At 44.4% G+C, this 13,065-nt stretch overlaps 1 protein-coding gene across 1 annotated transcript in view; it reads right to left on the reverse strand.

Annotated features, from left to right (window-relative positions):
• Positions 1-6,163: 6,163 nt before the first annotated feature.
• Positions 6,164-13,065, reverse strand: part of LOC310744244 (uncharacterized protein) — a 115,588-nt gene continuing 108,686 nt past the window's right edge. The window contains exon 3 of the mRNA XM_083575404.1: positions 6,164-6,394. Coding sequence (XP_083431530.1) covers positions 6,354-6,394 — 41 coding nt within the window. The 3' untranslated portion in view covers positions 6,164-6,353. The remainder of the gene's footprint in view (positions 6,395-13,065) is intronic.

Below are 13,065 nucleotides of genomic sequence, written 5' to 3' on the forward strand. Positions count from 1 at the left end.
TCAGCCCTTGTGGAAAGATAACTGCCCAGGTAGGAGAAGTGATCGGCATTTTCCAGTGTTACACCACTGAGTTGGATTTGTGGTGGAATTGTTTTGTGCTTGTTGGTGCAGCACTTTGGGTTTTTTGGATGTTGAGCGATAGGCCAAGCTTTTCGTAAGTCTGTGAAGATATTTAGGGTGGTTTGGAGGTCATCCTCTGAGTGTGCACACACTACGTTGTCATCAGCAACAATATAGGGGCAACAACAGAGGAAGGGCAGGGAGGTGGAAACAGAGAGGTAAGCTGGGAAGTAATATGCAAGCTGTTCTTCCCAGTTACAATTGGTTAGGCTGAATTACAGTGGGGAATGGGATCTAGTAAAGCATATATATAAAAAAGTCAAAGTCTGCTGTTTGTAACATCATTGTTCTTCTGCACAACAAAGACACTTACGGTTAAAATAACTGAGCAACCTCAGTCACCCTAATATTAGTCTCAAGTATGAATCTTTTGCTCTAATAGCCCTAAAGAACATGTTTTTGAGTGTTATTTATAAAAGGCAATAATTACAGCTTCCTGTACAGTCTGCTCTAGTTTCACATTCCCGTGATCTTTCATTGCAGCTCAAACATGTAATCAAAACAGAGTGTTTTGCAGGTTTCATGCTGTGCTTTTCTCCACATGTAACATTTCTTAATCACTACTCTGATCACTTTTTTGGGGGTTTTTTTTGCCTGCGATGCAATAAGTTACAGTGAAACTGATGCAGAAGACCATTCTCTCAGAACCTTGCCATATAAACGAGGTTTTGTCAGCAATGGCCAATTTTGCAGGAGAGCTTTTAGTTTACATTTGGTCAATGTATGTGCTCTGTGTAACTGTCACGGATTGGTTGGACATGGAGGAGTGGTGGGAGGAACCAGCTGGTTAACCACCAAGGAATGAAGAAGGCTCAGATCCTGGGGACAACAATGAGTGGTCACAGGGAGAAGAGGGAGAAGACTGGGAAGAGGAGTGTTGGAAGCTGAAAGGGTAACAGGGCTCAGTCTATGGCAGAGAAAAGTCTATAATCAGAGGCAGAAGCTGAAACATGCGAATGGGAGAAGAGAGGTGCAAGGCAGAGATGTCTCCCCACCTGCTTCAAGAAGCTCCCCTATCCTCCTGACTCCCAGAACTGAAAGAGCAATGGAACAGGAGGAGCAAAGGCAGGCTGCAGGCAGGCACAGTCTCAGATTGCTTGCAAGAAACCCTGGAGAGGAGATATAGACAGCTGCGGGGGGGGGGGGGGGAGACGTTTAGTATTGGCAACTGCAGACCCTTCAAGTGTCCCTATTTTCCAGGGACATCCCAGATTTACAGAAGCCATCCCAGTTTCTGATTTGATACCAAAATGTCCCACTTTTCTTTAGGATGTCCCTGTTTTGATCAGAGAAATGTTGGAGGATATGTAGTTATCCAACCCCTGAGTCATCTGAAGGCAATCCTGTATAGGGAAGTTTTTAATGTTTAATGTTTTATTATGTTTCCATATAAAGTGGTACCTCGGGTTACATACGCTTCAGGTTACATATGCTTCAGGTTACAGACTCTGCTAACCCAGAAATAGTGCTTCAGGTTAAGAACTTTGCTTCAGGATAAGAACAGAAATCGGGCTCCGGCAGCGTGACAGCAGCAGGAGGCCCCATTAGCTAAAGTGGTGCTTCAGGTTAAGAACAGTTTCGGGTTAAGAAAGGACCTCCAGAACGAATTAAGTACTTAACCTGAGGTACCACTGTATGTTGGCAGCTGCTCAGAGTGAGTCAGATGGGTGGGGTATACACTGGTATCTTGGTTCTCAAACAGCTTGATTGACGAACAAATCGGCTTCCGGACACTGAAAACCTGAAAGTAAGTGTTCTGGTTTTCGAACGTTTTTCAGAAGCCAAATGTCTGACACAGCTTCCACTTGAGTGCAGGAAGCTCCTGCAGCCAATCGGAAGACACACTTTGGTTTTTGAATGATTTCAGGAGTTGAACAGACTTCCAGAATGAATTAAGTTTGAGAACCAAGGTTCCACTGTAAATAGTAAAAATTGTTGTTGTTGTTGTTGTTGAACAGGGTGTCCCTATTTTCAGCAGAGAAAGGTTGGAGGGTATGCAATTGCTTTCACAGAGTAGGACCAACAGGGCATGAGCTGCTGTGCTCCTTAGGCCTGAAACTCAGCCAAGTTTGTGAAGATTGTATTTCTCTAGTAATGAGAAACTGTGTGATTGACTGACTAGCTTGCTCCATGACAATAACGCTCCACACAGACCCTGTCAACCCAGAGCTGCAAGTATAGGAAAATCTGTGGTCTTTGCTAGGACCAGTGGTTGATTTCCAAACAAAAGCAACAACCCAGGGTCCAAATCTCAATCCTAGTCCCCTGTTTTCTTTGGGGGAGGGGAGAGAGTTTTGCCATGTACCCGTTATTCCAGGAATGTGGCTCACCCGAGCGCAGGGGAAGAGTCAGACTGAGAAATTGAGCTAAGTGAGAGAGAGACCGACTCTGCAGATGAGAGCTAGCTGACAGAGCCAAGAAAGGGTTGACAGGGTCTGTGTGGAGGGTTATTGTCATGGAGCAAGCTAGTTGACCCCCCTTCCCGAAGAACTGTTAGCTCTCAAGAAGTGGGAGAGTTGGGAGGCAGCCAGAGCATTGCTAGGCAATCAGCAGATAAGCAGAGGACTGAGAGTGTGCCAAATGGAAGTGGAGAGGGGGAAGACCAGCCTCTCAGTCCCCGTTCTAGGAGACTGGATAAGGTCAGAGGACCACAGAAGGGCAAGAGGGGAAGGGCGGGAATTTGGCATCCTTCCTGCTGTGAAAGGGGTGAAGATTCAGACTGACCAGCTATCGTCAATGTAAGCAGGCGAGAAGCCGTGCTCTGGATGTGTGGGGTTTTTGTTTTGTTTTGTTTTGTAAATAAACGTAACATAAAACTGGTGGAGAGTCATTACTTCTTATCGGGGCTTGCTTGCCTGCCTGAGATCATTACACGTTGTACATTAGATATGGTTTGGTAAAATGAGTCCTCTGAAGATTTTGTGAATATGTGTCCATGTATCTTTGGGATGCTTTATTACTGGGTTTTTTTCTTGTAATCAATTCCAAGCTGTATGGATGAGAGAAAAAGAGTATTTGTAGTAAAAGCAGGCTGTGCAGGGTTGCCAAGGATGAGTTGCAGATGGCTGCATTAGATCAATGGATTTAATCAGATTAAAGGGAAACATTTCTTGGAAAATGAGACGGCAAAACAACCCTCTTCGTAGAAAGAAATAACACGTTCCAGGACAGCTATGCCTGTTTGCCCAGAGGCACCCTGGCAAGACCAAAAGACCATAATGACCTGTTGTCATAAACTGAGACATTACAAAAGAATGTCTGCAATCAACATGTCAGTCAACCTGTGACATATCAAAAGAGAGCAAGATCAAAGTATAAGAAATATGTGGATATTTTAGGTTCAAACACCTCTGCAACACCCCGTGGAGCAGGGTGAAATTTCCACCATTGCCCAGCTCCATCCATTCCTCTGTGCTCCTAGTCTGACCATCTAGTTAGGTACAGGATCTGTCTCTATGGGGATAGAGTTACCATCCCCATAGAGCATGTATGAATGTGTTATATGACTGAGAACTCTCTTCAATTTTGAAAACTGGTACCATCGCCTTGGTCTCCGGGCTTCCTTCCTTTGATCCAGGATTGTGTTTGTGACAGCATGAAATGCTGCCTTGCCCTGATTAAACCCTGTTGATTGAAGATAGCCATCAAGACAGCATGAAATGTTGACTTACACAGAAAGAAACACATTCTAGGCTACCCAGGGAAGGCAACTTTCTCTTGGCCTCCCGTTATTAACTAACTTGCTGCTTGTTGTCTGTAGTTTTTGGTTAGGTTGAAGGCTTTACGTGAACTCTGTTTAAGATTTCTTTCTTTAAAAAATAGTGATCCGTTTCTGTTCTTCTTTGGATTTCTATAGTATTTGTTGCTGTTGTTTTAAGACATTGTGAGAAGCCCTATACCATGGGTAGGCAATCTAAGGCCCAGGGGCTGGATCTGGCCTAATCGCCTTCTAAATCTGACCCACGGACGGTCTGGGAATTAGTGTGTTTTTACATGAGTAGAATGTGTCCTTTTATTTAAAATGCACCTCTGAGTTATTTGTGGGGCATAGGAATTCGTTCATTTTCCCCACCCCTTCAAAATATAGTCCGCCCCCCCCAAAGTCTGAGGGACAGTGGGCCTGCCTCCTGCTGAAAAGGTTTGCTGACCCCTGCCCTATACAGTCGTAGCTTGGAAGTCGAACAGAATCCATTCCGGAAGTCCGTTCGACTTCCAAAACGTTCGAAAACCAAAGTCCGGCTTCTGATTGGCTGCAGGAAGCTCCTGCAGCTAATTGAAAGTCATGGAAGCCTCACTGGGCATTCGGCTTCCAAAAATAGTTCCCAAACCGGAGCAGTCGCTTCCAGGTTTGTGGCGTTTGGGAGCCAAAATGTTTGGGAACTAAACTGTTCAAAAACCAAGGTACGAGTGTATAGGAAAGGATATAAATATTTCAAATAAATAAGTATTCTGCACATGTTTGTGATTAATGTGGTAAAGTACCATGGTACCTCAGGTTACATACGCTTCAGGTTACATACGCTTCAGGTTACAGACTCCGCTAACTCAGAAATAATACCTCGGGTTAAGACCTTTGCTTCAGAATGAGAACAGAAATCGTGCTCCAGCGGCGCGGAAGCAGCAGGAAGCCCCAATAGCTAAAGTGGTGCTTCAGGTTAAGAACAGTTTCAGGTTAAGAACGGACCTCCAGAACGAATTAAGTACTTATTCCAAGGTACCACTGTATATCCTTTGTAGGCAGAAAGCCATAGGCTCAATTGCTACTATCTCCAGTCAATCTTGTTAAAGACCCCCAAATAAAACCTAGGATTGCTCCTGCCAGCCAGTATAGACCAGGGGTATTCACAGTGGTGCCTGTCAGCCTAGATAGCTCAGCTGGTTAGAGCATGGTGCTGATAACAACAGTGTTGACAGTTTGATCCCCGGGAGAGCTGCATATTCCTGCATCGCAGGAGGTTGGATCAGATGATCCTCAGGTTACCTTCCAATTCTATGATGTTTCAGGTGTTGCTGGAGTACAACTCCCAGACCATGTTCAAAATATGTGCCCAGAGACTTTTTAAACAAATATTGCAGATTGATGTGGAAACAGAATGGATCTGTGGCAGAACCAGCTGGTGGGGTGGAGCTGCCATGTTAGCATCCCACCAGGTGGGGTCACTGTTGCTTAACAGGAGGAGAGGAGATCACCACAATGCAAACACAGCAATGAAGCCAAACCCTGTTTCCCGGGGACAGTCCCCAGATTTACAAATCAGTCCCCATACAGAATCCATTGAAGTTTAACAACAACAACAACAACAACTTTATTATTTATACCCCGCCCATCTGGCTGGGCTTACCCAGCCACTCCTGGTGGCTTCCAAAAAAATATTAAAATACTATAATAGATCAAAAGTGTCCCTGGATTCATTGAAAAAAATCTGGTAACCTTAAGCCAACCTGGCACTCCTGCCAGAGTGTTTGCACCATGCTGACCTCTCCTCTGCCTTGCTCCTTCTCTTGAGCAACCACCTGCCAGAAAGCTAACCAAGCAGCTCTATGGAACCCAGTCAGATGCTGCTGATCTGTGTTCAAAATGATGCACAAGTGACATAGGCCAGAAATAGACTCGTTCATCTCTATTCTTGGCCTGTTTTATCTTCCTTCTAACTTCCCTGCTTCTGTGGAAGTTCTGCTTTATTTGCTTAAAGTAATAAGGATAATTGCCTTCAGATAATTACTCCAAAAGTGACTTTAAGTACTCCAGGAAGACCTCAAAGGATTGTTTCTGTTTACAGGCTCCTGTTACAGAGGGCAACTTGACGTTCTAGGCAAATCTACACACAACTACACAATGAGAAGTTTACAACTATTCTGTGACAAATATGAGGGAGAGGGTTCCCCCCCCCCCCAGTGGCAATCATTTCTAATTGCAAAACCAAAAAAACAAGCATCAGAGAGTTTGAAGCACAGAGCTTTCTAGTGGGTTAATGAAGAGGATTTTAATAGGTTCCCTCTGGAAGAAAATACAAACAGGTGTCATAAGCTGATATGAAACAATGACAGCGCTGGACATTTTTAACACCGGCAGCTGGCAGTCCATTTCAGTCAGGCTAAATAGCAAAGTCTCCCAGTGAACATAATTCAAGGCTCAACCAGAATGAATTGCTTGCAACCCAGTCCAAAGGCTTGCACTCCAGACTCAGTGGGGCAAAAAAATCATTGTGCTGCTACAACCAGGTTGGCAAGGTTTATACGCTCTGGCACGCTGCTCTCTCCTTTGTGTTGCATTCTGTGGATTTTAAAAGAGACATTTGAAAACACGGGTGCATCTTAAAGCAGCCTATGGGATCGAGAGAGAGAGAGCAACTGATTCAAAGACCATAATGACAATTTGAAGGCCAAGTTTACCCTGGATAAATGCAGAGCCCATTAGAATTATCATTGGATCTATCCAGGTGGCAGCAACCGAGGGTGGGGTGGGGGGAACAAAGGAAGAAAATCAAGTAGGAAGAACAAACACACCAGCAAGTGTCCCTTGTCTACCTCAGACGTCGAAAACTGACTCATAGTTTCTCCATCATTCAGCATTTTGGAGCATTTCCACCTTATTGACACAGTGTCTCACAGGATCAGAGGTAAAGCCAAGCATAGGGACTGTTGGAAGCTAATGCGGGCTCCAGCAGGGAGCCTTTGGGCTTGCACATGTCTCCCCCATGAGCTGAGACGCTGAAATGCATTTTGCAGCTTAGCATCCTCAGGCCCTGGGGTGACTTTGCCCGCCGAGCAAAGTCACAACCATTCTTTACGTTGTGCAGAACTAAAAGGTAGATTTGAAGGCTGGAATTATGGAGGGTACCATTTCAGACAGCAGGCAGAGGTGGTCGAGTTTCTAAGGTCTCTGTACGCAACAAGCAAGCACAGCGATGAGGAGCTACATGTCATGTACGGTAGTTCCCCTCTACCTTCCTGTGGCTCACCAATAAGAATTAATGAGCATTTGGTAGATTTATAGTCTTTTTATTACAGCATTCTGTTACAACCACAAACAGGCAACTCTCCGCAAGGATATCAGTTGCCTACTCTGGCTCCTCACCACTTCCACAGCAAGAAGCGCGCCAAAGGGAAGTCCCTCCCCCGACGTCTCCTTTGTTCTCTGACACACTCGGACCTTCGAGTTTGGGGGGAGGGAAGGGGTCCCACTCTCAATTGATGTATCGCCCAGCTGCTCCCTCCCTTCTGCTTGCTTAGCTACTATCTCATAGCTGGGTAGCGCCTCTCTCAAGTGTGCAGCTTCTGTGTCTGCCTGTCTGCCTGCTTCTGGGAATGCTGGAAGAGGGGGAGGGGTGAATATTCCCCCTCCTCTTCTGTTAGGAACTGATCTCCCTGCGATTGCATTCCCCAATCTTCCCTGACACTACACAAGCAAGTTTTCCCTAATGGGAAAAGGCCATAGCCCACAGATGTTCAGTTTTAGAACGTCTGGCTTGCCTGCCAAAGGACCAAACTTCAATCTCCAACATCTCCAGCTGTGGCTGGCAAAGATAACCTCTCTGAAACTCCGGAGAAGCTCTGCCAGTCCATATGGACAATATGTCACAGTCTCATCGCTGAGCAATCATGTGCAGAGATCAGTGGATTGTGAGGCCAGCCAATCAGAAGAGTCTCTGAGGTGTACTAGGCTGGAGGCAGAGTCAAGTCCAGTCCTAGGGTGAGGCGAACAGCAATCCATGTGGTCAGACAGTCCAGGAGTCAAGGAATCCAAAGATCATGAGTCAAAGGTCAAGATTAGCAGGAAGCCGCAAGGATGGGCTAGGCAATACAAGCATTTTTTTCCAGCATTTGACTGCTGCTGGAAGCTCTGCTTAAGAAGGCTGAAGCTGCTGGTTCTCATTAGCGCCGTCTCCTGTGTGTCACTGAAGGCTGATCAGCTGTAGGTGGAGTCACTTTGTCTTCTCTCCCTTCAGGCTGCCGTACAGCAGGTGAAGCTGACTCCTGGCCTAGCTCGCAATACTGAGCTAGATGTCCGGATGATCTGACTCAATACAAGCCATCCTTCTGTCATCCTAACATCCCTAGGCAAGGATATTTTGTTGGGGGGGGAGTATTTGCACAGAACACCCACATTCTGAACCGACACGATTCAAAAGTGGCATGAAGTAAAATTCCACTACCTTGTTGCATTTAATGGCTGTGCCATTTGCTATGGGTCTGTAGTTCCCGAGCATTTAGCTTTTATTTATTTACTGCTTTTCAAAATATTTGTTAGGAAAGCAGAATAAGCACGCAGCTCGAAACAGTAGCGAGATGGAGCCAGGATCTGGGTTATGTTCCATAGTGCCATTCTCCACAGACTTGCTGTAAACTTACGGAGGAACCTGGCTGAGAGTTAATAGACCTAAGAACAGTATTAACTCCCTGTGGGTCCTTTCTTCAGTCGCTGCTGCACAGTGACATAAAACTCTGGCCATTAGCAACAAGGCTTTACAATGTGGAACAAAGAGGCTCTCTTTTCCTGGGTCCCTCATCACAACTGTGAACCATGCATTAGCACAACCCAACGCCGGGCAGCTTTTAGACAAGCTCTGAGCCATCAAGCAGCCCCCTGTTGGGATAAAACTTTTTCCCTCATAAGGAAAGAAAAAGCGTAATGTTTTAGCAAAAGCAACATATTTGAAGGGCAATGAACTTTAGAAAATGGAAAAGAGCAACAGATTGAATACTGAATATTGGATAAGATATCTCAAGTAAGTCCGCCTCTGAAGTGGAAGAGAGGGGGACTATGTTTGTTTGTTTGTTTGTTTGTTTGTTTGTTTGTTATATACCACTTGGTTGTAAACAAGCAAACAAACAAAGACCCTCAAAGCAATTTACAAGAAGATTAAGCAAAAATAAAAACAATGAAAACGCTCAAAACATTAAATTAGCAATAAACTAAAAACACATGATCTAAAGCCCTAAATGGCCTCAGTCCAGTATACCTGAAGGAGCATCTCCACCCCCATCGTTCTTCCCAGACACTGAGGTCCAGCGCCGAGGGCCTTCTGGTGGTTCCCTTGCTGCGAGAAGCCAAGTTACAGGGAACCAGGCGGAGGGCCTTCTTGGTAGTGGCACCCGCCCTGTGGAACACCCTCCCACCAGATGTCAAAGAGAAAAATAACTACCAAACTTTTAGAAGACATCTAAAGGCAGCCCTGTTTAGGGAAGCTTTTAATGTTTAATAGGTTATTGTATTTTAGTGTTTTGTTGGAAGCCGCCCAGAGTGGCTGGGGAAACCCAGCTAGATGGGCGGGGTATAAATTATTATTATTATTATTATTATTATTATTATTATTATTTAGCTTCCATATATTTGAAAAGTCAATATTTTTTTGTAAATCACTGTGGATATTTTTCTTTGCTCAGCATGCATCTCATTCTTCCTCATGATACCTCTGTGAGATAGGGAGTGACCTCTGATGAGGAGATGAAATTGAAGAAAAATGGCTTGTCAAAATCTTGTTCCTGGTTCTGTGGGGTTTTAAAACCATGGTTTCCAGGTCCAAATATATTACCCTATTGGCTATACTAATATAGACTATGTTAAAATAGACTTTGTTATATTTTGCTGTAAAAAACAACCCTAAACCGAGCTATGTTTCTCTTTGTTAGGGGAACGAGAACAGGCATAATTAATCACTTTCATTTAGAATTAATGGCTGGTTGTCTAGCTTCAATGTGTTATTATGCATATTTTTGTTAGAATATGGATAAGGTACCCAGAATGGAATGGGATTTTGTCTTTAATAAGAAAGTTATCTATCATCTCTGCACAAGGCATTACAGCGTGAGCAGTATTTTATTGCTTTCCGGTAATATGTTTCAAACATCTAAGAGAAATCAAATATAATTCAAAAGCCTAGTTAAAATGGTTATTCCCCCCCCCCTTTCCTTTACACTTACAATTTCATTAAGGATCAGATTAGATCTGCATTTGTATGATGGAATGGTGGAAAATCTCAGGGTGCAGTCAAGGACACATGGAGTCATGTCAAGGCAGGTATCAGAAACCAGGGAGATCCAGCCCAATTGCAAGATAATCCAGAAAACTGGATATTGGGAGCCAGAGCAATGGATGGAAATAAAGATGTTAAATTGGATGTTTCCCTGAAAAAAACCACACACTAATGAAACACTATGGAGCAGCCTTATTTGTGTGACAGACTATCTACGGACTGCAATATATGAATCTGACCCCACTCCTTTTTTTATATAAAGGATGTCCTGGAATTTAGTTAATATAAGGACATCTGTGAAGGAAGAAGCGCTGATTCCAAGTACCTCCCAGAAAGCTATCGTAGTTTTGTTTTTGACTGGTGATCACATTTGTGTGCTTAGGTGGAGCTACTATTTGCACCGGGACAATCATGGGAGCAGAAGAATCTGTTTTATACCAAAGTGGAATCTAGGTAAAGGTAAAGGGACCCCTGGCCATTAGGTCCAGTCGTGACCGACTCTGGGGTTGCGGCACTCATCTCGCTTTATTGGCCGAGGGAGCTGGCGTAAAGCTTCCAGGTCATGTGGCCAGCATGACTAAGCCGCTTCTGGCGAACCAGAGCAGCACACGGAAACACAGTTTACCTTCCCGTTTACCTACTTGCACTTTGACGTGCTTTCGAACTGCTAGGTTGGCAGGAGCAGGGACCGAGCAACAGGAGCTCACCCCGTCACGGGGATTCAAACCACCTACCTTCTGATCAGCAAGTCCTAGGCTCTGTGGTTTAACCCACAGTGCCACCCGCGTCCCATGGAATCTACACACATATAAAAAATTTCTGAAATGCTTTTTTAAAAAAAGCGTTTTAAAAAAATGCATTGAATTTTCCATAAGGCTCACCATCGCCATCAAGTGTCACGTTGTATATTGCACTTCAAACACACTTAAAAGGTTATATTTGCAGCTGTATAGTCCCAAAACAGATTATTTTGTTTCCACTTCCATTTACTGGGAAATGATATATAATGAATTGAAAAGGATGCTTAAAATAACGTTTGTAAAAAACAACAACCCAGAAGCTTTTCTTTTGGGAATTATAGGGACAGAACTACCTAAACTGTATAGAAACTTATTCATGTAAGCTACTACAGCGGCAAGAATGTTACATGCCCAAAAACAGAAAGAAAGAAAAATCCCAGCAAAGGAAGAATGGATACCAAAACTTATGGAATATGCAGAAATGGCGAAACTTACCGGAGGAATAAGAAATCAGGATAACAAACTTTTTATAAAAAAATGGAAATGGTTTATTGAATATTTACAGATAAATTGTAAACAGATAAGAACATTGGCAGGATTATTGTAATAACCTGCAGTTATATAAGAGTATATAGTTAAATTAGATAAATAAATGAGCAATTAAGTTAATCTGGATATGCAGAAGATATTAAAAATAAATTTAAGGAACCGCAGAAAGAGGGGGAAGGAAATCAAGTTTTGAAATGATTGTAAAATTAGTGAAATGTATAACCCTGAAAAGCATAATTTTTTTTTAAAAGACAAGATTATTTTGTAACTTTCAATAAAAAATGATTAAAGAAGTGCAGAAATAAGAGAGAAAATGTTGCATGCAATAAGATTGCTTCATTTGCATCTCTCCAAAATGGGTATTTAATGGCAAAATCCACTAGTCTGGAATATGTTTACAAACACGATCACTATAAACCCACATCTAATGGGTGCATCTAATTATTCAAAAATCAGGGCCGTCTTGCCCATAGAGGCAAGTGGTGTGGGGCGCCGGGGCGCCAAGTTCTGGAGGGCGCCAGGGAAGAGCAGAGGTTCCTGGCATCAGCTTGCTGCCCTTGCCCGCCTGTGCCATGCCGCACCAAAGCAGTGCTGCGCACGGAGCCTACGTCTGCTGTGGCTACTGTGGCACGGGTGCCAGGGAAGAGGCGGAGGCTGGGCGCGGTGTCTCCTGGCATCAGCTCGCCGCCCTCGCCCGCCTTGCTGAAGCGGCGCCATGCCCGGAGCCTCTGCCTCTTCCCCGATGGAGGAGCCACCCTCCAGTCGCTGCCCGCCTCCTCCAGCCCTGCAAAACTGCCAGCAGCGCTATAAAAAGGTCAGTAACTCTGGGAAACGGGGGTGGGGGGTGGGACGGAGGGATCTTTGCACCACGGTGCCGGATATACTTAAGACGGCCCTGTCAAAAATAAGGATAAAGTTATAAATATTTGCTTCACTTTGGTTTAAACTCTAGCCACAAAACTGTTTACCGTTGCCAAAGCCGCTCTGTCGCTAATTATTATTCTCCCGGAGCCGTGTGATTGCTGATAGCTTCTTTCATGAGTAGGTTTTGCATCCCAGGTCACGGAGTGCTAATTCTAGGGATCAGGACTGGGAGAGAGATGTGTTCTTAAGCCCTGGTTGGGATGTATGAGCATAGCTGTCCGCACATGACTTTGAAAGCTTAATCACTTTAAGCAAAGAGCTCTGATCCAATTATGGGGCCGCCTGCACTGTTCCTATTGACCTCTTTATTGGAGAAAGTTATTAAGGCAGGTACCTTTGCGAAATGCATGGCCGTGTACTGTAGAGCTGTGTAAACAAAGATTGTTGGGTTGGGGGGAAGATAACAGAAATTAGAAATCGGGTGCTGTGAGGATAACGTGGAGAAACATGATGGAATTGCATAATGGCTTGACTGGAAAGAGATGGAATGATATGGAGGGGGAAATTATGTGAATTCCCACACCTGGGCATGGCAAGCAGCAGAAGAACCTTAGAGCACCAGTCGATCAGGCCAGAGGCTCAACTAGAACAGCATCCTGATCTCTAGTGTTGCCAGATGTTTGGATCTACCTGGCCGTATCCGGAATACTGCAGTCATCAGAAGTGTTGGGGCGAAAATTGGATAAATGTCCAAGGAAATCTGGACGTATGGCAGCCCATGTACGCAGTGCCGTTTTTGCAGTTTTCCTCTCACC

This window comes from Podarcis filfolensis (assembly GCF_964270895.1).
Source record: "Podarcis filfolensis genome assembly, chromosome: 10".
In the NCBI taxonomy this organism is placed as follows: Eukaryota; Metazoa; Chordata; class Lepidosauria; order Squamata; family Lacertidae; genus Podarcis; species Podarcis filfolensis.